The 25,604-nt window shown below is 44.3% G+C and overlaps 2 protein-coding genes across 5 annotated transcripts; one reads left to right on the plus strand and one right to left on the minus strand.

Moving 5' to 3' along the window:
• Positions 1-2,664: 2,664 nt before the first annotated feature.
• LOC142399543 (histone-binding protein N1/N2-like) lies at positions 2,665-10,081 on the plus strand. Its single transcript, XM_075484267.1, has 14 exons — positions 2,665-2,786; positions 2,918-3,023; positions 3,780-3,860; positions 3,953-4,059; positions 4,155-4,486; positions 4,569-4,667; positions 4,762-4,838; positions 4,914-4,987; positions 5,248-5,436; positions 5,550-5,722; positions 7,934-8,005; positions 8,116-8,190; positions 8,286-8,434; positions 9,913-10,081. Exons 2-14 carry the CDS (start codon positions 2,923-2,925, stop codon positions 9,917-9,919), a joined length of 1,536 nt encoding a protein of 511 aa, XP_075340382.1. The 5' UTR covers positions 2,665-2,786; positions 2,918-2,922; the 3' UTR covers positions 9,920-10,081.
• Positions 10,082-11,249: 1,168 nt separating this feature from the next.
• On the minus strand, positions 11,250-25,450 carry gpbp1l1 (GC-rich promoter binding protein 1-like 1). Of its 4 annotated transcripts, none has more exons than XM_075483969.1 (12): positions 25,274-25,450; positions 22,311-23,665; positions 21,696-21,810; positions 17,123-17,252; positions 14,746-15,074; positions 13,364-13,439; positions 13,038-13,234; positions 12,775-12,918; positions 12,422-12,577; positions 12,181-12,305; positions 11,997-12,099; positions 11,250-11,880 (listed from the first exon to the last, which is right to left on the minus strand). In XM_075483969.1, exons 3-12 carry the CDS (start codon positions 21,753-21,755, stop codon positions 11,710-11,712), a joined length of 1,491 nt encoding a protein of 496 aa, XP_075340084.1. In that variant the 5' UTR covers positions 21,756-21,810; positions 22,311-23,665; positions 25,274-25,450; the 3' UTR covers positions 11,250-11,709. The 4 variants fall into 4 exon arrangements, with proteins under 4 accessions (XP_075340084.1, XP_075340081.1, XP_075340083.1 ...); XM_075483966.1 differs by having other exon boundaries at positions 21,690-21,810; XM_075483968.1 differs by having other exon boundaries at positions 21,690-21,810; positions 25,420-25,440.
• Positions 25,451-25,604: the final 154 nt, after the last annotated feature.

Here is a 25,604-nt window from a genome sequence, read left to right on the forward strand (position 1 = left end):
CTCCAAATGAATCCACCACCTTGGTACAGCCAAATGTCCCAAACAAACAAAGAAAAAGGCCCATTCAATTGGTCAGCTAAGAAAACTCCCCCCCCAAAAGACTGTGGTTAGCACCTCTGATGCTATACTTGCTTGGCTGGAGCGCTCTTTCACCTCTTTACTTTCACACGTGACAGTGACAGGCAACAAAGGTGCACCAGTCTCAGTTTGAAAGTGTGTGAAATGGCCTGTGGCGGGGATTTAACACCTACTGCCTTACTGAGCTTAAAGGTAATATCTTGATGATTGTTTACGCCACATAGGCTCCTCCACTCAGATGTGTCATTATATCGATCAGGACCCTGACGTTTCATCTGTTACACCAAGGAGCTAATGAGATCTTAATATCTTGTCCATGTGACAACAAATATCACTTCTTACTTTTGAAGTGAAGGCCATATACTGGCCCACAGTGTAACATTTTTTTTACATAATATTTGTTCACTCACTCTAGGCCCCCTGGACAGACGTGGCTGCTGCCAGCTGAAACAGCCCCCCCCTCATGCTGTTTCCTTTTTCTGCTGTTGTGGAGCAGTGTATTTGCATGATGTTGCCATAGCATTGCATCAAGGGCCAGATAAGAGAGGGGACACATAATAACCTCCTTTTTAGAAGCACCGCAATGGGCTGGTGATCAAACATGGTCCTGGGTTCGTCTCCTGTCTCACAATATCTCCATAATTAGTGCATGTGCTCCAACTAATGATTCCAAAGCAGCCGGATGTTTGAAGGGCACTTGTAGAGCCATCATCCTGGTTTCATTCAGCACCCCGAGAATAACAATACAGCTGTGATGTCACAGATGTGATGGGCGGGGGAATGGAAAATAGTTAAAACAGTGATTTTCATCCAGCATTAAAAAAATAAATGTACATTTATTTTGACAGACTGTCAAGCTGTAAAATAAGAGGCTTCACATACATACTGAAACGCACCTACATACTCTTTGTGTTATTAATTCTATATGCATCAGTCATCAGTTCCAAAACAGCCACCAGCCAGGTACAATAGATGGAGAGATGCACTGCAATGTACTTCTGTTACAGAATGGCATTAAGAATAAGTTACAATTGATGAGTGTTGCAATTTGCCACTCGGACATTACAAACATGTAGCATGGCTTTAATGCTGTCTGCATATGTACACAGCCATAGGGCCCCAGATTGTTTGGAAAATAAGACTGGGAATTTAATAAAAATGGATCTGTCCAAGGGAGACTTTATGTACCTGGCAGCTCCTTTAAAGCACAATGACTCTCTTTTGTTTGAACAGTACTTATTTGCTTAAGAGGCAGAGTAAGCATATTTCCTACTATAAAGGCTTTTATTTGAAGTTAATGTACCTGAACTGTTTCCTCTTATCTAAGAAATCATCTTTAAATCGGACCTAAGACGTTCCACAATGTGCATTGGTTGAGCAGGAATTACATTCGATTAAGCCACATCTTTAATGAGGACAGAGTGATGTTGAACAGTGAGAGGTTGATTGAGTGGCAGGCTGGAACTTGTCTTGACAAGACTGTGACACAAGCGAGTCAGCAGGAGCAGCTCACAGGAGAGCTGTCAGTCACAGCAGGACGTGACAGCCGCATGCTGTGCACAAACAAGCACGGAGAAGTACTAATTTATACATACAATTGTGTGGGCGTGTTTGTGTGTCAAGACGTGAAAAATAATTGATTTTAGTTCTAAAGTTTTTCTAAAGTATCGGAACATAAAGGACATAATTTAGTGGACACTTAGCCCTGTCTGCTCCAAGGCTAGTTGGCCACCAGCCCGAAGCGAGTACCAGTCAAGCGCCTCTTCTGACAGAGAAGATGTCAAAGCCCCTGCCATGCACTTACTTAGCAGTTTTTGGCCTGATAGGGGTACAGTGGGTGGTGACTGGAAGGCCCCAAAGTGCTGGTATGACATGTTTGTGATATGATGTGTCTGGCTTCCTCCTAACGTGGTGTTGCGAACCTAAGCTGTGCTGCCATGCTCTTTTTAGAAAGAAGGAGCTTTCTCCTGCGACCCATCCAAACAAGCCATATTAATTCAGTCTTTTCTAAATATATTGTCATGAGTCTGAGATTTAGCTCTTCATTTTTTTAAATGTCTGAGCATTGCACAGTCTGACTTTGGGGTGAACTTGCTTGGACGTCCCCTCCTGGAAGGATTGGCAGCTGTCTTGAATATTTTCCACTCGTGAACAATCTTCCTCTCCGTAGAATGATGGATTCCAAAAAGTCTGGAAATGACCTTCTCACCCTTCCCAGATTGACGGGCAGCAACAATTGCTTTTCTAAGATAATTGCTGATGTCTTTCCTCCTTGGTGTTGTGTTAAAACTGGCTAAAAAACCTCTGCTTTCACAGAGGTGCTCACACTCAACACACACAATTGATCAAGCAAATCATACCGAGGTTCATCCGAGTTATTTACCTGATTTTAAGACCTGCTTATGATAGATAGATAGATAGATAGATAGATAGATAGATAGATAGATAGATAGATAGATAGATAGATAGATGTAATTGTAGTTTATTTCGTGCCTTACTTGCCTTTACATTTCAGTGCGCTGTACCTTTAAGAATTCTCCCGCGCTCGGCGACGAATGCGGAAATCGACCGGAAGATGCACGGATATTTCGCGCCAAAAACTTCAAAACGACTGAGCAGCCTGTTTGAGCCACGGCAGAGAGAAGTTCGATAGAAACATCACCACGCAACTTCTTTAACTTTGCCGCCGTCATTTCTCTGGGACAAAGGTACGTGGAGAGGCGACTTTATATAGCGCGCGAATTTACGCAAAGGGATCGAACGGAACGGCCTCGGCTGAACTCGTTCATCAGTTGTAGGTGTTCTGAGCTGACCTTTGGTTTCCCTTGGTCATTGGCAGCTAACATGGAGGAGGCCAACAAGCTCGTCGGCACCGGCAAGAAGTACCTGGTGGTGGGGAAAGTGGTGGAGGCGGTGAGCGCCCTGCAGGAGGCCTGCGGCATGCTGTGAGTAAGCACCCGGCCACAAAGGGCCCCCCGAGCCGCTCTGTTAAAAAGCGACTCGCTGTGTTTAATAGTCTTTAAAGTAACGATTTCATTCAAATGTCAACTCTTTAACTAGCGCGGCTAAAAAAAAAGGTGTCTATAAATGTACTGCAATAACTTTTACAGACGTGTATGTGTCATTTCTCTAGAAAAAAAGAAACGAGGCAGAGCAGCCACGCTATAAGTTTAATGACAGGAAAAGATGGGTCCATACGTGGGGTTTCGATAGTGAAAAAATACCAGATAGAAACATTTTTAGGTGTCCTGCAAGTTGCTCTTTAAGGTGTAAGCACGCAAGCTTTTTATTTTTAAATCAAGTTTTATTGGTCTTCATATGCATTTACACACACCTTTTAGTTTACAACAGTTTAGTTTCTTTCTGTTACATACATATGAAAAAGAAAACTCCAATGTTATTCATTAAATGTATAAACTGAACAAAGAAATAACAGTTTGGCAAACACTCAGTCATTGGACTGTTTCTGACATTCTTGTAGATCAGATGGCGTAGATTGTTTATGTTTCACATTGGCAGGTTAAAGTATTTGCTTACAGGGCCCCATCTTTTTGAGAAAATGTCCATCTTGAGATGAAGGTGTGCTGTTATCTTCTCCATCACATAAACCCTTTTCACTCTCTCCTGCCACTGGGGTATTGTTTTTTGGTTTGTTTTAACAGATGCGTGGAATCATGGTTAAAACGTTCCTTTTGTTTCAGAGCTAAAAAGTATGGAGACACAGCAGATGAGTGTGGAGAGGCTTTCTTCTGGTGTGGCAAAGCACTGTTGGATTTGGCACGGTAGGTTCCAGCAACCCATTTATTTCCCATCAGGGAATGACATTGAATGAGACCTTGAAAGAGGGAAGACTGAACCGCCACTGTGGTTGTAGGATGGAGAACTCTGTCCTGGGTAATGCTCTGGAAGGAGTGCCGGAGGAGGAGGATGACAAAGACAAGCCCAAAGATTCCAAAGTTGAGATCACGGAAAACATAGATGGTGAGGAAATGGTGCTTCTTAGTGAACTGGTCACTCCCTTCGTTCTACTTGGTCTGTGTGTTAAGTTTGTCCCAACTGCTCTTGCGGCTCCTCAGAGAAGGCCAGAGATGAGCTGAGGGTTCAGGTGTATGACGCCATGGCGGAGAAGAAAAAGGAGGAGGAGGCGGAGAAGGTCGACGGGACGCAGAGCGAGGGTGCAGCTGAGACCACCGAGACGGAGAAGTCGGAGGCCGCTGGTGAACAACACAAATCGGAGAAGGTGGAGGGAGACGAGGACAAGGAAAACAAAACCAAGACCACCGACAAAGCGGCTGCTGAGGGGAAGGATTCTGCAGACGAGCACGAAGAAGCAGGAGGTCACTTTTTAAGACGTGTAATCATTCTGTCATTCAGCCCTCAACTGCAAATTTGTGACCTGATGGCTGCAGTGGAATGTTGAGCACTGCATTTCAACTAAACCTGTGGAATCTGCCCGTTCAGGTGAGGAAGAGGAGGAGGAGGAGGAGGAGGAGGAGGAGGAGGAGGAAGAAGAGGAGGAGATGGATGGCGACGTGGAAATGGAGGGTGATGCTGCTGAGCAGGGTGAAGGGGACGCCACAGCTGAGAAGGTACTGAAGAACCCCCTCTGACTCAATTCTCCCGAGCATGTGATCAGTTAATTTTTTTTATTAAGGCTTCACGTTTTTGTTTTTTAAACATCAGGACAGTGAGGATGAGGAGGTGGGGAACCTGCAGCTGGCCTGGGAGATGTTGGAAGTTGCTAAAGTCATTTACAAGAGGTAACGGGACACCGAGGCACGGTTTAGATCTGAATGTTGTTGTCGACGTGTCACAACTCTTTCTTTTTAAATCAGGAAAGACACTAAGGAGGACCAGCTAATGGCGGCTCAGGCACACCTGAAACTGGGGGAAGTTTCTGCTGAATCAGGTAGCAACAAGTAGCCGAACAAACTTTGTCATTTTGTCATGTTTTTCCGTCTCCTGTAAAGGACTAAACAGTAAACACAGTTTGCAGATATCATGTGACCTGGAGTTGTTTTTGTTAGTGTTTTTAATGTAATAAACTCGAAAGGCTTCATTTAAAAACTAGTCGGCGCTCCCGATCATGTGCACTGAAAAGTGTGTAGTCTGACTTTTTATGGACTGGAGTAGTGAGTCGACGCGCTGAGTTGCCGCCTCTCTCCTCAGGAAACTACACGCAAGCACTGGAGGACTTCCGGGAGTGTCTGAAGCTGCAGGTGAATCACCTGGACTCAGACAGCCGCCTGCTCGCTGAGACTCACTACCAGCTCGGTGTGACCTACGGCCTGAACCTTGAGTACAGCCAGGCCATCGAGGCGCTAAATAACTCCATCTCTGCCATAAAGAGCCGGCTGGGTAAGAGCTGGCAGCTTCAGCATGTGTTTCTCACAGGAATGAAGCCGTTTTTTTTTTTTTTATGCCACAGTCTCAGAGTAGCAACGCTTACGGTTCTGCTTTTAACCTTTCAGGAAAACTGCAGGAGATGCTCGACAAAGCTGACGGTCCGGAAGCTTTTCCAGACGAGAGGAGGGAGATGGAGGAGCTGAAAGCTCTGCTGCCGGAGATCCAGGAGAAGGTGGAGGACTCGACTGAAGGCCTGAAAATGGAGGAGACTTCTGCAGAGGCTGGGAAGGATGCACCGGTGAGTTCCGGATAAGGAAGTTTCCTTTGGCTGGAAGCATACTTGTTTTGTTTTTGTTTTTATTACATGTGTGTCCATCATGGCTGCCTCATGTATATCCGACCCTCTGCGCATTCTCAGGTATTAAGATATGATAAGAGGCCAGTAGGTGGCAGCGTAGGGCCAAATCTGACCAGGGCCATAAGCTGTATTCGCACTGTAGGAACCTTTGGCAGTTCCTATAACCTTTTAAGGAACGGGGCCGTTTTTTCCCGCATTAGGACATACAGGAACTCGGGACCATCGCCCTCAGTTCCTATAACCATTTCAACTCCTTCTCCTCAGCTGGGTCTGTTCTGGGTTCTATAGGAACACATCTGACGGAGGTGTTTGGTGGTTGGTAGCTACGCCCCATGTCATGCTGTCACGGCTGAAATGTTTACTCATACCACACGGACACAACCTGCGCGTGTTTAATAAGTTAAACTTACACGCCGTCTCCTTTGTCTGCGGCGCTCTGCTCTCCTTCCTTCATGAAACGAAGAAGTATCGCCTGCGCTCGATCCTGACTCTCTCTGTGAGCTCTTCCAGCCTCGATGTTTGACGCCCGATGTGATCGTCCATGATTAATATCACCATCATGCAGACCATGAACACGGTGGCCTCCCCGCTCTCCATATTAGCTTCTTGGTGGTGTTTTTTTATTGTTCTTCTCCTTACTTTTCGCGGGTTTTTATTTTTTTTGTGTTGTTGAATGTGGCGCTAAAGTAACACGTCACTGTCGCAGACGGTTGCGCCGCATCAGTCCCGACCTGGTCCCGACTCATGTGCGAATGCAAAATGAGAACGGAATTCGAGGAGGACCGTTCTTAGAACTGCTCTGTCCAAAGAGTCGGCAATGATAAACACGGTGGAAAGTTTTGAAGACGAAACTTGTTGACCAAGTCCGTAATTCCCCACACCCTGGTGCTGTGCCCTTGCCACCACACAGTGATTAATAAGCTTGTCAAAATAGCTGCAGAGAGACCGGTACTGTTTGATGTGGAGACCTGTAAAAACAAGTCGGAGACGGTTGGGTCTGTGCTTGGAGGGAAACGTTGAACAAATGGAGTGGGGGGGGGGGGGGGGGGGGTTTGTCAATCGGCAATTTACTGAAGCCAATTTTGCTCAAAATAATATGGCCAGTGTCTTTATTTTCCACCCCACATGGCAAAGCTGTTTTTTGAGAGGGTTTAAATCGAGCAGCCAGTGGCTTTCAGTTTAGAAGCTACAATCCCAGTTTTCCATCAACTGTGATACTCGGATTTGAAGCTGCATCCTGGTTGTGAGTAAATATGAGAAATGTTCATTTCACCAAGGGAGGAAAAAAAAAAGGTTGGTTCTCTGGAAGCCACTGTAACGGCTGATATTAAAAGATGGTTTAAGGCAAAAAAATCAAACGAACGTGATCGTGTGGTTATAGAGGCCGAATGAAGAGGCTGTCGGGACACCTTCACCCAGCAGCACCTTTGATCCGGTAAATGCCGACCTCTTCTGTTGGTGCCATGTTTGCCTGTCAGTGCTTTGTAACGAGCGTACGACCCAGGCAAGTTACGCTGAAAACGGATGCGCTGGCTTAGGTGAATACGAAGTGAAACGGGAAATTATTTCGCGGCCTTAGTGATCCGGAGGAGTGCGAGCGGCCATTTTGCTCCGTGTGTAGAGGTCGTGTGCAGTCGAGTTTTGTTTGTTGAACAAATCTGAGAAGTTGTTGTGGGACAACTGGACGGTGAATACAGAGGCACAAAACAAGGCAGGATATTGAGTCTAACTATCTTTTTGTGGTGGCTACTGCCGTCTTTACACGGCGCTCAGCCTGCCATGTTTGCACGTGTGGTCAAGGTTGTTGTTAAAGAAGTCACAAAGATGCACGTTTCCAGAGACCTTCTGATTCCACTTATCTTCTGTAGCCACATTAGGAATTTAGTTCCGTCCCCAGTTTATGAAGCTGCTATCGCAGTTTAGTCTCTTTAGTTTCAAAACGACCTTCTGTTTATTGTTCAGAAATAGTTCTCTCTGTTCTGTTTTTGCCACACACTCTCCTGTCCTCTGTCAGTCTTTATTTTTAATATATAAAATCCCAATTAATTTTATTTGCTATTTCGTATTTCTGAGGCAGCAGTTCAGATGGATTTGAAAGTTGTTTATTTTGCTTTGAACCTGTTTCTTTCTTTCTTCTTCCCCCTCATTCAGGATGGAGGCTCCACCTCTTCTGCTTTCCCTGGTTTAAGTGTGAACAGCAGTGACTCTTCGTCCAGTTCAGCAGTAAGCGTTGTTGTGGCGCACACACACACGTCTGTTCTCATTCTTGAAGTCTACACAGACTTCAGGTTTGAGTACATGAGTGTGACCTGGTTTTGTTTTTTCCAACCAAGGTTAAAAGCACATCCGCCACCAGTTCTGCATCCACAGCTCCAGTGTCTGATATCTCCCATCTGGTCCGAAAGAAGGTGAGGTGGGGGAGGGGTGGAATATTTTAGTTTGGAAAAATACATCTCGCCGATAAATGAAGGTTGTACAAATGGTCCTATGTGCTGCATTTCAGAGGAAACCAGAGGAAAGTCCAGTGAAGGAGGGCAACGTCAAGAAGGTGAAGCAGGATGAAGGTGAAACGGACCCCGTGCAGCAGCCTCACTCCAACGGGGTTCACAAAGCCAACGGAGATTCTAACGGACGTGGCGAGGAAGTGGAAAGGTGAGCCGTCCCGTTTTCTCAGATCATCTTAACACGGACCTGACCCCGGCATGCTTCACCTATCGGCGGGTGCGCTTCCGTACGCGGCAGTAATCTCATTCATTTCAGGTTTGAGGAGTCGGCGAACGTCACGATAAAGGGATAGTTCGGCTTTTATGGAGGGGGGTTTGTGAGACGGGCTTCTGGGTAACACCTTGCGTGCAGCGGTCTGAGTGCTCTGTATAGAGAAGCTGGGAGGAATTCCCTCTGATGGACAGCAGTTTCAGAGCAACACGGTGACGGAGGAAAGTCTGTTGCTGAACCACTGAAATTTGAGGTTCGACTTGTTTTTGTTTTTTAAGATGGCTCCTGTTTCAGTAGCTTTCACCTTGTCTCCCCCATGAGAATTCCTCCCTGCCTCTCCGGACGGTGCTCTGACACCTGCCTACTGCAGCTCATAAGTACAGAGAACCACTTGGGGCAAAAAAAAAAACCCCGAGCTGTCACTTTAATCTGCCGGTATGTGAAGAGTTCTGATCTCAGACGCGTTCCGTAGACCTCCGTTCACCTTTAGCGCACTGCAGCGTTCCAGCGCTGCAACAAACTACTGCTTGTTGTGCCCTGAACTCTCCAGGTCTGCCTGTTTAGAAGCCGTTTTTTGGTTTTGTTGTCAGGAAAGCATTTTGCCCGTTAGCATAGCAGGATCTGTCACTACAATAATGCACACAGAGACGAAGCATAGCAGCACCACTGAGAGTTTATTTTGCTACTTTGTGAAGCATGCTGAGGATTTAGTGGGTGTAATGTTGTTTTAAATGGATTCAGCCACGTGTTTATAAATCCTGTTCGCTGTGGCATGCGTGCACATCACACACTTCCCAGATAAAAGCATGTATTTAACAGTATGTGAACGAGTCAGTCTTCAGGTTTGTGTTGTTTTTTTTAACTTTTAATAGGACTGTGAAAGCAGAAATTCCTTCCTGTCCCAGAACTTTCACACTTTAGCAGAGCTGCTTCTGAAGAATCGCTTCCTCCACCACTCGCTACTCTACGTATGTTCAAAGAAGAGACGGAGGAATATTGTTGCTCAGCATATATGATTTCTACATAAACGGATGAGGCGGCTTGTCTCTTTCATACGGCGGTCAGCAAGCTCACGTGGTTTTTGGGCCTCTGTTTTTAAGATGTAAGTGGCTTGTTTCTGTCACACGATCTGGCAAAGCTGGCTCTGGCAGTCGAAGCACAACAGGAAGACCAAAAAAGTTAGTTTGGATTAACATGATTAAGACTGTGCTTTGTAATATGTGAATATAAATGAAATATCCTTTAGGCAACTCCTCTAAACAAAATGTTTTTTTGTTGTTTTTTTTTTTTTTTTTTTGAAGATCAATAGTTGGAATATTGCTGATCATCCATAAGTTTTATTATTGGTATAGTAAATTAAGTAGTGTGGTTGTGTTTGGAAGCCAGGATCCAACTAAGACTCTGTTCTCTTTCAGTCGCTGAAGCCACACCTGCTGCAAGTTTTCTCCGTTCTCGAGAGGATTCCTCGCCGCCACCCTCTGTCTCCTACACTTGTTTGCCATTGTAAATATGTGTATCTTTTTCTACGAGTGTCATGTTGATGTGTTCACATATGTAAAGTTGAATAAATACGGTTGGATAAAACGTTCAGTTTCTCAGTGGTTTCTGATCAGCAGTCATGCACTGACATCTAGTTTAAATGAATAAATAAGATGGTAAATAGTTGGGCTCTGAGGTTTATACAGTTTAAACTTGGCCTTCTGGAGCCATCGGCTGTTGGTGGTTAAGTTAAATATTTTAATAGCAGTTTTAGATGTTTACCAACTATAATCCATCAAACTGGTATCCTGCATGTGCAATTACTGATGGACCTCATATCTGAGGTTTTTCTTATTTGGACAAGTACAAGAGCAGACCTCATGTCTGCCTCAGCCCCTGGAGTTTAAGTCTCACTTTGTCCAAAGTAGCCTTATCAAATGACACATGGAAAACACACCCTTACTGCAAACATGTTAATGTCTTTCCGTTTATTACCCAATGAAGGAATCGCGGCTCTTGGCATTCAGCTTCGGGACCCCGTTTAGTTTCCAATTTGAAAGCGAGCTTAAGGATTGTTCAGATTATCTTCAGCGACCATGAATGACAGTTCTTGCAGCTGTTTTCCAACAGTCATACTAATTAGAAATGCAAGGACAGAAGTTTCAGCTGATGCCTTCGGTATGACCAATACGTGCAATATTGGTGGCTCAGCTCTGAAGTCTTAATGACCTAACCAGGGTAATAAAGTCACATGAATGTCATGAATCAGCCTCCTACAGGAGAACAGCACTGGTCTTTGCCTCTCAGTCTTATCTCAGGTTCTGAATAAAGGTCGTAAATAACTCTGAAATGTTTATCAGGACACTGCTATCAGGCCAGACATGCTCAACATTTAGGATTCACCATCTTTAAAGTGGGAAATCATCAGTTTGACCTCCAACTTTTCAGCCCAGAATACTGAGCTGCTTCGGATGAAAGTGTCTGCTTTGCAGTTTTTAGTAAACTTTGGTTATTTGAAGTATTTTAACTTGTTAAATCTGGATTAGAGGTTAGCAAAGGTAAAACGAGAAGTACTTTTGTGCTCACACAGATCTCGTTTTGTTCCAAACTATCTCAAAGTGAGGCTGTTTAATGGATACACAATGTAGAAAATGTAGCTTCATGGAAGTCGGTTAAAAAGAGCGAGTTAAACGATGTTCTATGCTGTTCTCCAACAAGGCGGAGCACTATAATACAAAACCGACTGAAAACAGAAAACACCACAGTAGCCAGATTCATATTGAAACATATCAGCTTGTCAGGAACCAATTTTTTATTAATATCATTAATAATGTGTCATCAGCATCATCAATGAAATGAGTTAGTCTGTTTAAAGCAGAATCAAGTGTGCATTCATTGCCCTTCTTTTCTTGATGAACACTTCAGTTCCACAAAGCGAGGAAGAGAAAGGAAGAGGGTAGGTGGGGGTCAGAGGTCAGGGACTGCAGTGAAGGAGGAAACGCAGGGAAAATGACGTCTGGCAGAGCAGGAATCTCCCCCTTCACTGGGATATGATTGGTTTTTCCCTTGTGCAAGAATGAGAATGAAAAAACAAAAAAGAACTAATTGAAAAAAAAAAAAAATAATAATTCAAAATGGTGCTCTAAAAACAAAGATGAGAGGAAGAGGGGGATTTGCTTGCTGGGATGTGGTGTTGGCTGTTGTGTATTCTTTTTTTGTTCCATAAAGCCACGTTAGGATTTGATGCAGTCCTCATCGTCAGAGGTCTGGCTGCTGCTACTGGTTTCGGACTCGGAGCCCTCCTCGACGTGCGCCTCCGCCACACTCCTCCAGGGGGTGAAGTGGAGGGTCACGCCCCGTGTCCTCGGGAGAACCCCATTCCTTTGCATGCCGTTCTTTTTCAGCTGGTCAAAGGACACGAACAAGCGTGAACAACGTGTATACAATCACCATCTCCTCATGTAAACGTGAAGGGAGCCTCCAGGATGGAGCCATTGAAGGCTCTGCTCCGGGACCTCACCTGTTCAGTTTTAGTCTGGAACTCTCTCAGCTCGTCCTCTGTCAGAGGCAGGAAGTTGTCGTCATTTTCTGGGTACTCCTGCCAGCCCATGGCCTTCAGCAACCTAAGTAAGCACAATGGTTCCCTGCTCAGTTGACTGCGTGTGCTTGTGTGTGTGTCACACACAAACTGCCGGGAGTCTCACCTGTGCTCTGCCTCCAGGGAGCTGGACAAGTGTTCGGTGTCTGAGTCACTGAGGGAGTAGGACAGACCATTCTCATGGCAGACTTCCTCGCTGTAGGCTTTGGGCTCTGGGGTGCTGCTCTCACCCTGAGAAAATTCACACAGTTAGAAAAGACACACACTCACCCACTCAAACAGAATCTCGAGGCCCGTCGTCGCCACCTGAAACGGCGTTTCAGGAAGTAAACCACGCTTCTGCCTACCTCTCCTGACGTTCCTGGGCTGCTGCTCGTCATCAGCTCTCCGGTGCCCTCGTCCTTCAGAGCTCGCAGAAACTCGCTCTTCCGGTCCGGACCACGGCGCATCAGCTTCAGCCTTGACGGAGCAATATCAATGGGAGGAGTCGTGCTGGAAGGGTGCTGCCCGGATCAGCCGTGGGAAGGAGGAAATAAAGAAGAAGGAAAAAAAAATCTCAACATGAATCTTTCATCAGATGAGGTCTTCAGGCGGGAATGTGTGAAATGGATACATTTAAAAAAAATAAACTTTTTGGAGACGAGTTGGGTTACTCCTAAATGTTCATGGTGAACATGAAGCCGGAAGCGTCCTTCCTCACCTCTTTTTGGGTGTTGTGCTGTGGTGCACTGACTGGGGTGCTGGGTTTGGCTGCAGAGACGGGGCTGGTGAAGACTGAATCTCGGCCCGACACGTGAAGGCCAGACTTTGTGATCTCTCTACCACTGGATTTCCACTGGGTGCTCTGGAGGAGAAGGACGGGCGTCTGTTACAGTCTGACAAAACGCATAACTTGTGCTGACAAATGCAAAGCTCGGCATGGCATTCAAACACATTTGCTCGGGTTACTCGGCTCATTAATACTTTGGTGGGGGCCACAGCAGGCTTTGGGACCAGGTTCTTGTAGACGCTGGAGCCCGTGATGGGAGCTTTGCTGCCGTTGGTGGGCAAGGCGCCGGCAGTGGCAAACCCCGCAGAGAAGGCTGTGCTCGTGTCCTCCTTGGAAACCTTCTTGATAACCAGCATTTTGGATACCATCGGTTTGCCACTGGGGGGGTTTTCTGGAACATACGCAGGACAGTCGATGAGGAAATGTTAGAGGTGACGATGGCATGTAAAATAATGTATTAACCATAAGATAAGCCATCAGGATTTTTCATTTTTTATTCAAGTGGACTGCAGGCTCTCACCCCACACCCCAGCATGCGGAGCGACTGTTCGCATCTGAGTCCCAGGCTTTCCAGTTGTTTCAGGGTTGAGGGAAGGCTAAAAAGACATAATACTTTGGTTTACAACAGAAGTTCACAGATCCAAGTCGTGCTGCCATCGAATAAAAGAACAAATGTTGCTCACGTGAATAGGCCTTATAGTTAAGTGAAGGTGATATCTTCATCATCATCTTATTAAAGGGGAACTCCGGGGCATTTGAAGCGCGTTTCCATTGCTAGAGGTTGTCAAATACTGATAGTAGGACACAGAGAGGTGCAAATCTGCGCTCCCTGTGTGGAGATCGCGCTGTTTTCACAGCGTGTCATGCGAGGCTAATACGTGGTGGCTAAGGGGCAACTGCTAACCCTTCCACGTAAAACAACAACTTGCACACTGCAGAAACGTCACACCACTTTATAAATCATCCGACAATAAAGTCACAAGCCTGACCATCAAAACCATATGCATGGTTCTCACATTACTGGCATGGGGACGTTACAAAACAACTTTATAAACAGCATGTAACTCACCGGTTAGTTGTACGCTCGCGCATGTGAAAGCCCAAAAGAGTCGATGGACGATAATCCCATATACAAAGCAATTATCTTCTCTAGAAAAACTGCATTCAAGTATTTAAAACATTACAACAATACATGCCCAGTAATATTGTTGTAATGTTTTAAATACTTGAACGCAGTTTTTCTAGAGAATATAATTGTTTTGTATCGTCCATTGACTCTTTTGGGCTTTCACATGCGCGAGCCTACAACCAGCCGGTAAGTGACATGCTGTTTATAAAGTTGTTTTGTAACGTCCCCATGCCAGTAATGTGAGAACCATGCATATGGTTTTGATGGTAAGGCTTGTGACTTTATTGTCGGATGGGTTATAAAGTGGTGTGATGTTTCTGCAGTGTGCAAGTTGTTGTTTTACGTGGAAGGGTTAGCAGTTGCCCCTTAGCCACCACGTATTAGCCTCGCATGACAGGCTGCGCAAACAGCGCATCTCCACACAGGGAGCGCCGATTTGCACCTCTCTGTGTCCTACTATCAGTATTTGACAACCTCTAGCAATGGAAACGCGCTTCAAATGCCCCGGAGTTCCCCTTTAACATGAGCAATCTTTTTTTATTATTTAGTCATTTATTATTATTATTATTAGTTAGTAGTAGTATTTTTATTAGAATTGGTATTATTATTATTGTTGTTGTCAATATACTATCATTGTAAATATTAATAATTTTTTTGAGCTACTTGACTAATTTGAATTTCCCCCATTGGGGGATGAATAAAGTATTTTTCTATTCTATTCAGTAAAACGGGAATTCTAAAATCTTTCCAACAAAACAGGGTCCTCTACTCACAAAGTCCTCTTCCACAAACTTTAGCTTGTCGTCCTTGACGTCTTTGCGTTCCTCGTTGGGAAACTTGTCCTGATACGAGGTACCCTTGCGAGGATGGAAGTTACCGTTGCGCTGCCTGTGCCCCCCCTGCCTGTCCCTGTCGCCTCCTCCCCGCTTGGGATGGCGTCCCTGGTGGTGGTGGCTGTCCTGGGCACTCCGCGGAGCACCGTGCCAGCTCGGTGTATCCTTCCAACAAGAGCTTCCTGCCAGCCCGCCGTGTCCCCCTTTGGCCACCCCCGAGTCCACCGAGTCATGCCTCAGTAGCAGCGAGGGCGGCTGCCATCCATCACCTTCGGAAGAGCGTACAGTCGTTTCGTTATAAGCAAGCCAAATGGCAATAAAAAGGTGACTTTCTGATAAAAGCCTTGCTCTGATCCTTGATGACTCATGAGGTACAACCGACTTTAGGCTTTTGATGAAATGGTGTTGCTGTTTGGAAATAATTAGGTGGTTGTTGTTATTATTAGCTATCATTTAACATCTACGTCAATATGCAAACACACGATACACATTTAGAAGTCTAGGAAGAAAACATCTCTGTAACCATCTTTATGGCGATTCACTGAGTTGAACAACATTACAGACAAGGGAACAAAACTGAACAGAAATGTGAGATAAAACAAAAAACACAAGTCCACAGCAACTGCAACTCAGCATGATGACTAAGGAGCTGAGGGGGCAACAGTGTTGCTGTGACTCTGCTGCCTCCAACACATCTCAGCACGTGGCCTAAATGATGTGTTATCCACATCAGGAACTTGTATTATACCCTCCTTCAGTAGAGGTATGCTGTCATAATATAAGACTAGCAGATGCAATGATGCAGGTCATTTTACTCTGACTGGGGAACTGATGTTTGAATGATACTTAACCTGAAATCCTAAGAAAAGGGAGCTAAAGGGACCATTCAAGTGTTTGAAGTTATGCTCTCTGATTTGAGCTGGGCTCAGTTCATTTCTACAAATGCCACTTGGGTGGCATGTCCCTCACCTTTCCACTGGCTTTGTTGCATCTGTCAGGGCGGGATTCATTCCTGTTAATCCGTACAGTTTTCCAGACCTGCACAATTCCCAGCACAGCACCTGACCACACCTCTTCACCACCTTATTTCTCCAACTTCTGTGAGCCTTCACTGCTCTACGTTAATGGTGTTCGGTAAGGTATGCGACACGTTTTTGTTTTCTGTCGTAGGTAGTACCATGTAACTGATGAAGATGCTTGTTTGGTACCATTTCAGTTGAGGTTCCGAGTGAACACAGCATATTCCATTAAATATGCACCAGTGGTCTCGTGTTCAGAAAGTACAGCGACTCTCACTCGAAATCAACGGCTACCAAACTAGTTTTCCAAGTAAGCTTCAGGCTGATTTATGGTCGCCTACGGAGAGCCCTCTCCGTCAACAGAGACCCCTCTCTGTCAACGGAGACCCCTCTCTGTCAACGGAGACCCCTCTCTGTCAACGGAGACCCCTCTCTGTCAACGGAGACCCTCCCGGAGACGCTCTCCGTCGCTTGCGTGCGTTGACCAAAATTCCATCTATACGCCGAGGCGACGGAGACCGCAGGGTTGTGATTGGTCGGCTAACAACATCATTTCCTGAATCCCTTTTCCGGTTTAGCTCCTTCCTCTCAGAACAACAACACCGCCATTTTGGAAAGAGTTTACTGTGTGCCGGTCAACATTTGGTCAAAATTATTTGCATCTCAATATCAATAAGCTCCAACTCCAACAACAGTCTTTCTCTCTCGGTCGCCATCGTTCACTGTGAGGAGTGGAACAGAGCCGGAAGGTAAACAATCAATCAACGACTTTCACTACAGACGTCGCGAGATTAGGTCGTCTAATGTAGCGACGCCTACTGATCGGGAGGTAAATTGCCTTGCGTATCCGACAGCCCGATGGAGAACTTCGAAAGGACGGAGAGCTGACGGATAGCAACGGAGAAGCATACTGAGGCCTTTACACTTTTATACCATCTTTACTGTGGCAAAAAAAAGACAAACACATGTCAAGAATCCCCTACAGCTTTCCTCAAGCTGATGTAGCATCAAGATGACATGTCAGAAGGGTGCAGGTGGTGCCACAATGATGGTCTGTAAAACATTCCGCGTAAGTGGAGGTGGTACTTCACATGGTGGAAAACTAAATCCCTACCACCCGTAGTGTACAACGTGATGAAAGAAGCTCCATGAAACTAGTATATTTATTCACCGACACGGTTCGACGAGGTTTCTCCTTTTTCCTCATCTCCTCCTTGTTCTGTCCCTTTCACACAGTCAAACCCTCTGCTAAAAGTGGGATACTGGACAAGATGAGGTGCACTTATCGGGACGGTTACCTGCTGGAGCTCGCAGGGAGCCGTTGTTGAAGAAACCATCAGAGGAGTTGTGGCGGCGGCGGCTCACAGCAGTTCTGCCGTCTCTGTGATGGTGAGGCTCACCTTGTTTGTCAAAATTGGCAGCAGGGGACTGCGGGAGGACAGAAAGGGGATGTTAGTCAAGAGAGGAAGTTTTATGGCTACACAGAGGGGATGGAAAATCATATAGATGCCCATCTTCCAGGGCAAACTGACAAAGAGGACTAAGAACTATAAAACAGAACAGCAATTACTGTTGGACAACTTTTCAGGACATTCTGGTGGCCCCAACTTTATTTTCATCCTTGGGTCAGAGCTAAGATTAGTAGAATTACTCCCTATACTTTAGTTTCATTTCTTTTCCTGCAATTCCTAAATAACCAAGTTAAAATGAGGAACTATTTTTAGGGAAGGAAATTGTAGCAAAACAAAGTCTCAATAGTTTCAGTTTGAAAGTGATCAGATATCTGAATCATTTTCTGAGGATCAGAGGTCAGATCAAGTTACAGTTTTCAGCCCATCGCCTGCGGGGCAACAGGGAGGAACTTGAATAGCTTCCGAGACAAAAACCTACCAAAAGAGCAGAAACTGTAGCTCTAAAACAGACAGGTAAATCCAGACTTATCTGTCAAAACAACTGGCACTGAGGTCAATTCATGTGTCAACATGACAGTTACTTTATACTTGTGTTCTCACAGATTTCACAGACAGGCCAATTAGTGACACAACTTCCTGTTTTAATCGATTTGAAATGCTCTATATGGATCTCTGTTAGAGACCCCTGAATTAGATCGGTATCACAGTAATGTCAATCATCAAAATAACCCTGGTCTTTCTCAAGCAGGTGGCCTTTGAGGACTGAAAGCATTAAATAGACATTTTCCACAAAAACGAGTGTGCGAACAAAACCAAAAAGCCAATTTGGCTTCCTTTGCAAGTTTGCAACAGATATTCAGCCAGACTTGCTTTCCAGCTGGCCATGGTCTGCTGAAAAGATTTCACAATGCCGCGGTTCAACAGTCACACTTCAATAAATCTTGATTGACTCAGCTATTTGTCTTGAGTTGATTGGACACGGCCTCCCTTTTGTGTGAGTGATAACACGAACTGAAACGTCCTGACAAAAAGAAACGGTAGACTCAACAGAAGAAAACCTTCCTGCGCTGTTTGGACCTGATTGAAAAGAAACAGACTGAATTATCTGAAAGAGATTAAATTTTGATTACCGTTACACTGTCAGACTGAGAGATCCAGCTTGTTTTAACACATTCTGTTCATTACAGAGCGGGGATACTAAAGGGGAAACAGCCAGAAAAGTCAGCCATAATTCCTGTCCTTCATTAACTTTTGTAAATACAAAAGAACTTCTATCTTTACAAGAGAAATTAAAGATCATCCGAACTATGTGCAAAAGGAAACATTTGATCTTTAAAAAGTGATGATTGACAGAAAGGACACAAATGATGTCAGACTTTTCCTTTGGGGGAAAAAAAAAAGAAGGAAGAACCTGACCATATTTATTAGAGTAATCAAGCATAATCTGCAGTGTTTGCGAATCATGGCCCATATGCAACGCTCTGGCACCTTAAAAGTGCTATAAATCTAACACATCAGGCCATCATCATTACAATAATTGTCATTTTTTTCCTTTAAAGTGGTGGGGTCTTACGTAAGCAACCGCACATAAAGAAAAACAAACAAAACCTGGATTAAAGGTATAAAAAGCTGGGTACAGTTTTGCCTTCTTGTGCATTTCATATCCAGCTGAGCCAACCAAAGTTCGCATCTCGACACGACAGTAGCGCAGGAACTGAACTTCCTACAGCGTGATATTGGATCCTGCTGCCCGACAGCGTGATCAACGTCATAATAGGTCAGGGATACAATGTAGTGTGTGACAGCTGTGGGGAAAACGGCATACAGTACGACTGTTTTATCGTTGCAGCGGGCAAATTGAAGAACCGCACCGATAGAACATTTACAAACTATTACATAAAAGATCTAAATAAGCCATTTTTACTGAGCAGGTGCGCTTGTACAGGGGATGCACAGCCAATCAGGGATGACTACCCTGCGACGACACCCGCACCGTATTGAGATTAAGGTTTGGAGGGGTGGGAAAGGACCAGGAGTAACAGAATGGGGACCCTGCACCTGGCCTCAATGCACACACACAGATGTCAAGTCTGTGGAGCCCTTGGAGCAGGATGTCGGGGGTGCAGGCGTCCAGTGGAAAGCAAAGCCTAGGACGGGTGGTTTGACTGTGGGGAGCAGGTCTTGCAATGTAAGCCGCCACATCGTGCTCGTCGGCAGGCAGAGCTCTACTGTAGAGGACGGCGTAAAACGACAACAGATCCTGCACTGCAGCAGGGGGACGGTGTGGGTGGCCGGAGCATCGAGCCCAACATCTGTCCTGCTTCAGCACGCTCCATCTGTGATGGGTCGGGTGGCCAAATAATACAGCCAGAGTCCACAAAAGCAATTTTTACCCTGCGATGTCAAAAGCTTGACAGGATTGTTTTTACAAGTCATTACTCCCACATGCACGCTGAATCATGAATAAGGAATAAATTCAACATTGTGGTTTTGATGGTAGCTTGACATTCCCAGCGAGTGGCCGATCAATTTGGTGATACTGCTTTGCATTTTGTGCGACTGCGTTTTGGCAACAGGACGCTCCTACTTTTAGCTAATTTATCATTTGAAAAGAGTGAGTGGGCCGCATGGGTTATTTTCACACGCACTAGTCCATTTTGATACAGTTAGTGGTTACAGCTGGGTTTCATGGCACTTTCCTTACCCGGAAACGTTAAACTGGGTCCCCTTTGGGAAAAAACTGACAGCCAAACCAGCCCGCGGCGACCCGACATGTAGGACTGAACCAACTGAAAGTGGTGTTGGTCTGGTGAGTGATTTTTTTGGTTTGCTTGTTTTCAGTAGTAATTATCATTCATATGATGAGAAGTTTAAAGGCCAATTCAATGTATTGGCATTTTTTGGGGATTTTACTGTAAGAATACCAGAATACAAAAAGTGGGGTAACAGAAACACACGTTTGCACCCCCTCTTTAAATAATGACAATGCGGTCGCTCCACTTGCACCATTGATCAGGCGCCTATATCACCCCACAAACAATGCATGTCCCTATCTGGGTGCTGACAGTGCTTTGAAGAGCTGCGAGCTGGGGGTGAGGAGTAAGTCTCTGAAGGCTGAGGGTCAGAGAAGAGAGAGAGCACATGCTGCGGGATTCCCTCACAATGAAGTCAGTACTTGCTGAGACTGGAAGTCTTGTTGACTCCTGATCACTTCACTGAGAGAAGTGATTCGACAACACCATCACCAATGTGGCAGCAGAGCATGGGTTCAGACTTTAAAACTAAAGAAAACAGCAAAGAAAGTAATCTTAAAAGAGTCCAAATCTAATGAGAACTGCTTCTGCAACACTCACTCCCAGCTCATGCCGATCAGGAGGAAGGTTAAAGTTGAGACCAGGCTACTGAAGGTCAGCTGAGTCAGTCTCAGTTTATTTTCTGTAAATTGTTTACGTTTCTATTGTAATGGTGCAATTCTGCACTCTTCATAGTTGCCTGTTGAGGCAAAAAGGCTGTGGTGTTTTTGAACTGCAGAAAAATCTGCTTGGTGAACATAAAAGTGAGAGCATAGCCAGTGTCTCTGCTCATATTTTCTCTTATGAACTTATTAATGCCTATTAAGTAAGTCTGTTCTGTAATAATTGTCGTTTCATAAAGACTTAAAAAAAACACTAATGACAAATGTTGCCAAGATTTTATGAGCGTGATAGACAAAGGGGTGTGTATACACCAATCACTCATTTTAAGGTAACAAATACAACAGTTCTTCTTTGAATGTGATTTTATAGCAACAACAACAACATAAGGTACCAACTATCTTGTTGACCTTCTACTGAACCATCCAATGACAGCGCTGTCTGTCCCCGAGGGCAAGTTGGCACAGACTACACACACATACACGGAACCTGATTCCAACCCTAAAACCAAGTCTCAACCCTCAAAGATCACTTGGGACTGCAATTTGAATTCCACAATTACAGGAAATCCCCATAATTTGGTGTGCCATCAGGTTTTTTTTTTTGTCTCCACCATGATATACAACCGCACACACACTCACTCACTCACTCAAGTGTACAGATAGCTCAGTAAAAGGCGTTTCAGCTGTGACAGTAAGATGCATTTTCAAGTTTTGGCGATCTCACAAACTTCCCTTACATTCCTACATAATGTGTACATACATAACACACACACACACACACACACACACACACACACAAGGTTAGGCAGCTACATTACATTGACCTCCATTCATTGTGCAAAGCCTCACTCAAATCCTACCCGAACCTCATCTTAACCTCAATTCAAAACTTATCCCCAACTAGGACCCCACAAATAACATTCTGCCACATTATGAACAAGCACATAAATTCTTCTGGTCCTGACAAGGTCAGTGATTACACCAGCAAAACGTCCAAGTGAGGTAACAATAACAAGAACATGAGGACAGTTCACACACCTCTACCTTGGCAGGCTGGGGCGTGGAGAAGTTAAGCCAGGCAGGGACAAAGTCATGCTGCGCCATTTAGGTCCAGTGTTTCCGGTCAGTGGATCGAGGCATCAAACCTCATGGCCAGGATCTGACAAAAACAATAGAGAACAACAAAGAGAATTTTAATATTTAGATCCCACAAGTAAAAACCAAAAAAACGTACGTTTTTAAACAGGGAATCAAAGTCTTTTCATTCCCATCTCTTTCTCATTTTATGACATCTATTTTTCTGCATGATGATCTCCCAAAAGACAAGCCAATAACAAATCCTATTCTTAGCAGAAAACAACAAAGCTCCACTTACTGCAGCTGTGCCTGTGAAGCTGATAGCTGGTTGACAGTATGGGTGGAAAACAACTCGTGTAGCATAATACAAGTATTCTCTCGCATAACACTATGCAATATGATTGAAATAGCTAACTGACTTGATCGAAATGTATTATCCAACTTTAGGACCCCTCTTTACTGTATATTAATGGTAGCAAATCAGTATCTCTACCCACATAATGTTGACAAAAAGCTCCTGAGCAGAGCAGAGCTGAGCATGTCTGTCCTATATGAGTCAATAAGATGAAACTTGAAAATTACCCCAGAGTCTTTGGCTCTGAAGTCCTCTGCCTCCTCTCCCTGTCTGGCTGGGCTTGGTTCCTCAGGCCTGTTGGCACTGATCACAGAGTTCGTGCACTGACAGACGGGGAGCAGTACACCAAAAAACCCCAGTCCACCTCCACCAGGACAGTGCAGCCCCTTTCTCCAGAGGCAGATCCCTTCGTCCAGGGTGAAACACTTGGAAATGAGTCAGAAAGGTTGCAGGAATGATCTGGAATGGTTATCCAGAAAGCTGGCCAAGCAGGAAGGAGATTTCTGAAGCTGAAGCACAAAAGGTCTACGCGGGACAGATTTGCCTCCTTGAACCAGAATCCAAATAGTTCTTCTGCCGGTCACGTCTCTGAAGAATTCTACCGTTTCTAATCAGGGTCACTTTTTATTCTCCCTTCTGGCAGGTTAAATCCTGTGATGTTTTGCAAGCATTTGCCCTTATTGTCATGAATAAGACTCAAAACCAGTTTGGACTTGATGCTGATTGGCAAAATGAATTGATGCAACAGGTGATTTGTCCCTAGTGGTGATGAAATGCCAACCTGTCTTATCTTTAATATCAGGAAAAAGTCTGTGAAAACTGTCTGCCCTGAAACATGGACAGCAGTTGTGAAGCAGTTCCACTTTGACACCAGATGGAGGAACAGAGACTGGTGTTGTCCTGCCACACTGTGTGCCAGTATGCTTTTGAGTCGATTCACCTTTTACCGAATCATTTTACGATCCACTCAAACACATGCAAAAAAAAAAAAAGAAAAATGAATTCAGAGACAGTCTTATTGGCAATGGAGGTCACTGAAAACCACTGCTCACCTCATTAAACTGGTGAAAAAGACTGTCTTAGTTTGAAGAAAATAATGAGCTAAGGTTCAAAGTCACATGACAATGAAGGAGATAAAGCCCTATGTTACATCGCTGTCATTTTCAGTTTGGGTTAGTGAAATAGAGATGCTGCTGAATGATGCATCATAATGCCGGCTCTGTCTTTATGAATTTTACAATCACATTTGTAAGTTGCCCATTTATTTAGCTGAAGCTTTCTAACTGAAGCGGATGGAGGATACAGCTCTGATTTCATAGATATGAGAGGTCAAAAGTCAAAAAGGCCTTCATGAGTGTCCTTTAGCGACAACTAAACTTGTCCAACACAAACGGTGAAGTCGGCTCAGTCAACTCCTTTTTTTGATCGGGAAGAAAAATGATTTACTCGGAATAACAGCGTGCATCCAAAATTTGTAAAAGGGGTCTTTCTTTCCTTCTTTGAATGCGTTATTTTTTTCCAGTGCAGGTTTTAGTTTTCTTGCTGATGGTTCACAGGTTATCTGCACAGAAACAGACTGGATCTGCAACAAACAAAAACAAAATTAGGCTTCTATCGGGACATTTATCTCAGAATCTAGCTGAAAAAAAAAAAAAAAAAACATATTTAAAACTCCCTTAGAATTAAAAAAGAAAAAATAACATTGTTTACAACAGTTCAGCAATAAATCCAACTTTCCACACACAAACCTGCTCAGCTTTGTGTGCAATTGATTTAAGAAAGATACATGAACTTGTTTAGGTTGACAGCAAAACTAAAATGCTTTTGGAATAATTATTCCAAGAAAACAATACATGCACTTTACATTTGAATAACCACTACTTGTAACAGCACTACATAATACCACCTGTAGAGGTATGTACAGCTGTATCACTATGAAGTTTGACCAACACCCCGGCATTACTGAGGATAAATTGAACTTTTTGACAGAGAATCAAGTTGAAACCTACATTTTGCTTCATATCTCTGCAGCTAAAGCATTTGTCATGCTGTGAAAAGTACTGCTCTTTCACTGAATTCTTGTGTTAGACCCCAAAATAACGAGACATCCAATGCATACAGAAGAACCGGATTTTTTTATACTAATGACATCAAGTGGAAGGTATAGGGAGAAGATCACGACTGAGTAATACGCGAGTCAGGTCCATTTCACATTGAAAGATGGTGTCTTCGTGAAAATGAGTCGTGAAATATTTATCCCAACACAAAAAAAACAACACGAACACGATCTTCTTCAGCACTTCTCATCAGATTGCTGTGCGTCTCAACAGGCCCATTCGCGTCTGTTATATCAGACTCAACCGAGGTTATGATCCCCGTCGACGATTCTTAAAACAAAACGTTATGTTATAGGATTAGACCAGCGCAATAATGCAAGATCTCACTGCGACCACTGACTGGCTAACGTAGTCTCAGTGAACTATGTTACGTAACAGCTCATCATCAATGAGTTGGACACGGGCTACAACGTGCAGAGCAAACATTCACTTATTTGAAACAATGTTCACGTCTATAACGACGATACGGACACAGTTACGTATGAGAGTAGCCTACTTAAAATGAGCATAAAGTAAGAGAAACCCACATGCCTGCCTACAAACACTGCAGCAAACCAATTCAACACAGTTAACGTCACACGCACGTTTCCCCAAGCGAACTAGCAAAATAATATGGTTTAAAGTGCATCACAATAATCTAAGACGTAAAGTAGTCGTAGTATTGTTTAATTAGTTAACATAAATCAATAAATAACAACGCTGTCAAATATGTCCCAACTCCCCTGCTAGCAAACTCTGTGCAGTTAACCAGGGTTCACGTTAGCTTAGCAAATTGTTAGCCGAGAACTGGCGTTACTTAGCCTGTTAAGTCGCCCCAAAAAACCTGTTAAGTATTTGAAATGAGTTCGTGCAGTTAGCAGGTTTAGCCTAGTAAAAACTTATTCATCCCGTTAAAATATACTCATACCATCTATTTAAGCAGCTGCCACAGACATACAAAAGAGGTAAACAGACCTGGCTTAGCTGGAACAACACTGTTTCAAAATGGCTACCTTAGCAGCGGTAGCACACATTTATCAGCTCGCTAAGTGCTAGCGAGCTAACTTGCACTGTTTCATGACAATACCGCGTACCTTCTTGAAAGCAAGATAGTCCCAGATAGAGAATGATTCAGATACATATAAAGTCTGCAGACACTAACGGAACTATTCCTCTTCACAAGTATAAACTTCTCCAATAAAAGGACTGTCGATGTTTGTTTGGGTTTAAGTGCGCTTACCACTGGCGCTGGCACTGAGGGATTCGAACAGACTAAATGGAGCTACATTCAAGATCTCTCGTAATTATGCAACTTAGTGAAGCTCCACCGTGTTTTTAACCCGAACTGCCTGACCAGTATAGCTTTAAAAATGTATCTTTATAAAGATGTAGGGATAAATCTATGTCTGAAACTACAAAGTTTTG

The sequence above is a fragment of the Odontesthes bonariensis genome, chromosome 14 (genome assembly GCF_027942865.1).
Source record: "Odontesthes bonariensis isolate fOdoBon6 chromosome 14, fOdoBon6.hap1, whole genome shotgun sequence".
NCBI lineage: Eukaryota > Metazoa > Chordata > Actinopteri > Atheriniformes > Atherinopsidae > Odontesthes > Odontesthes bonariensis.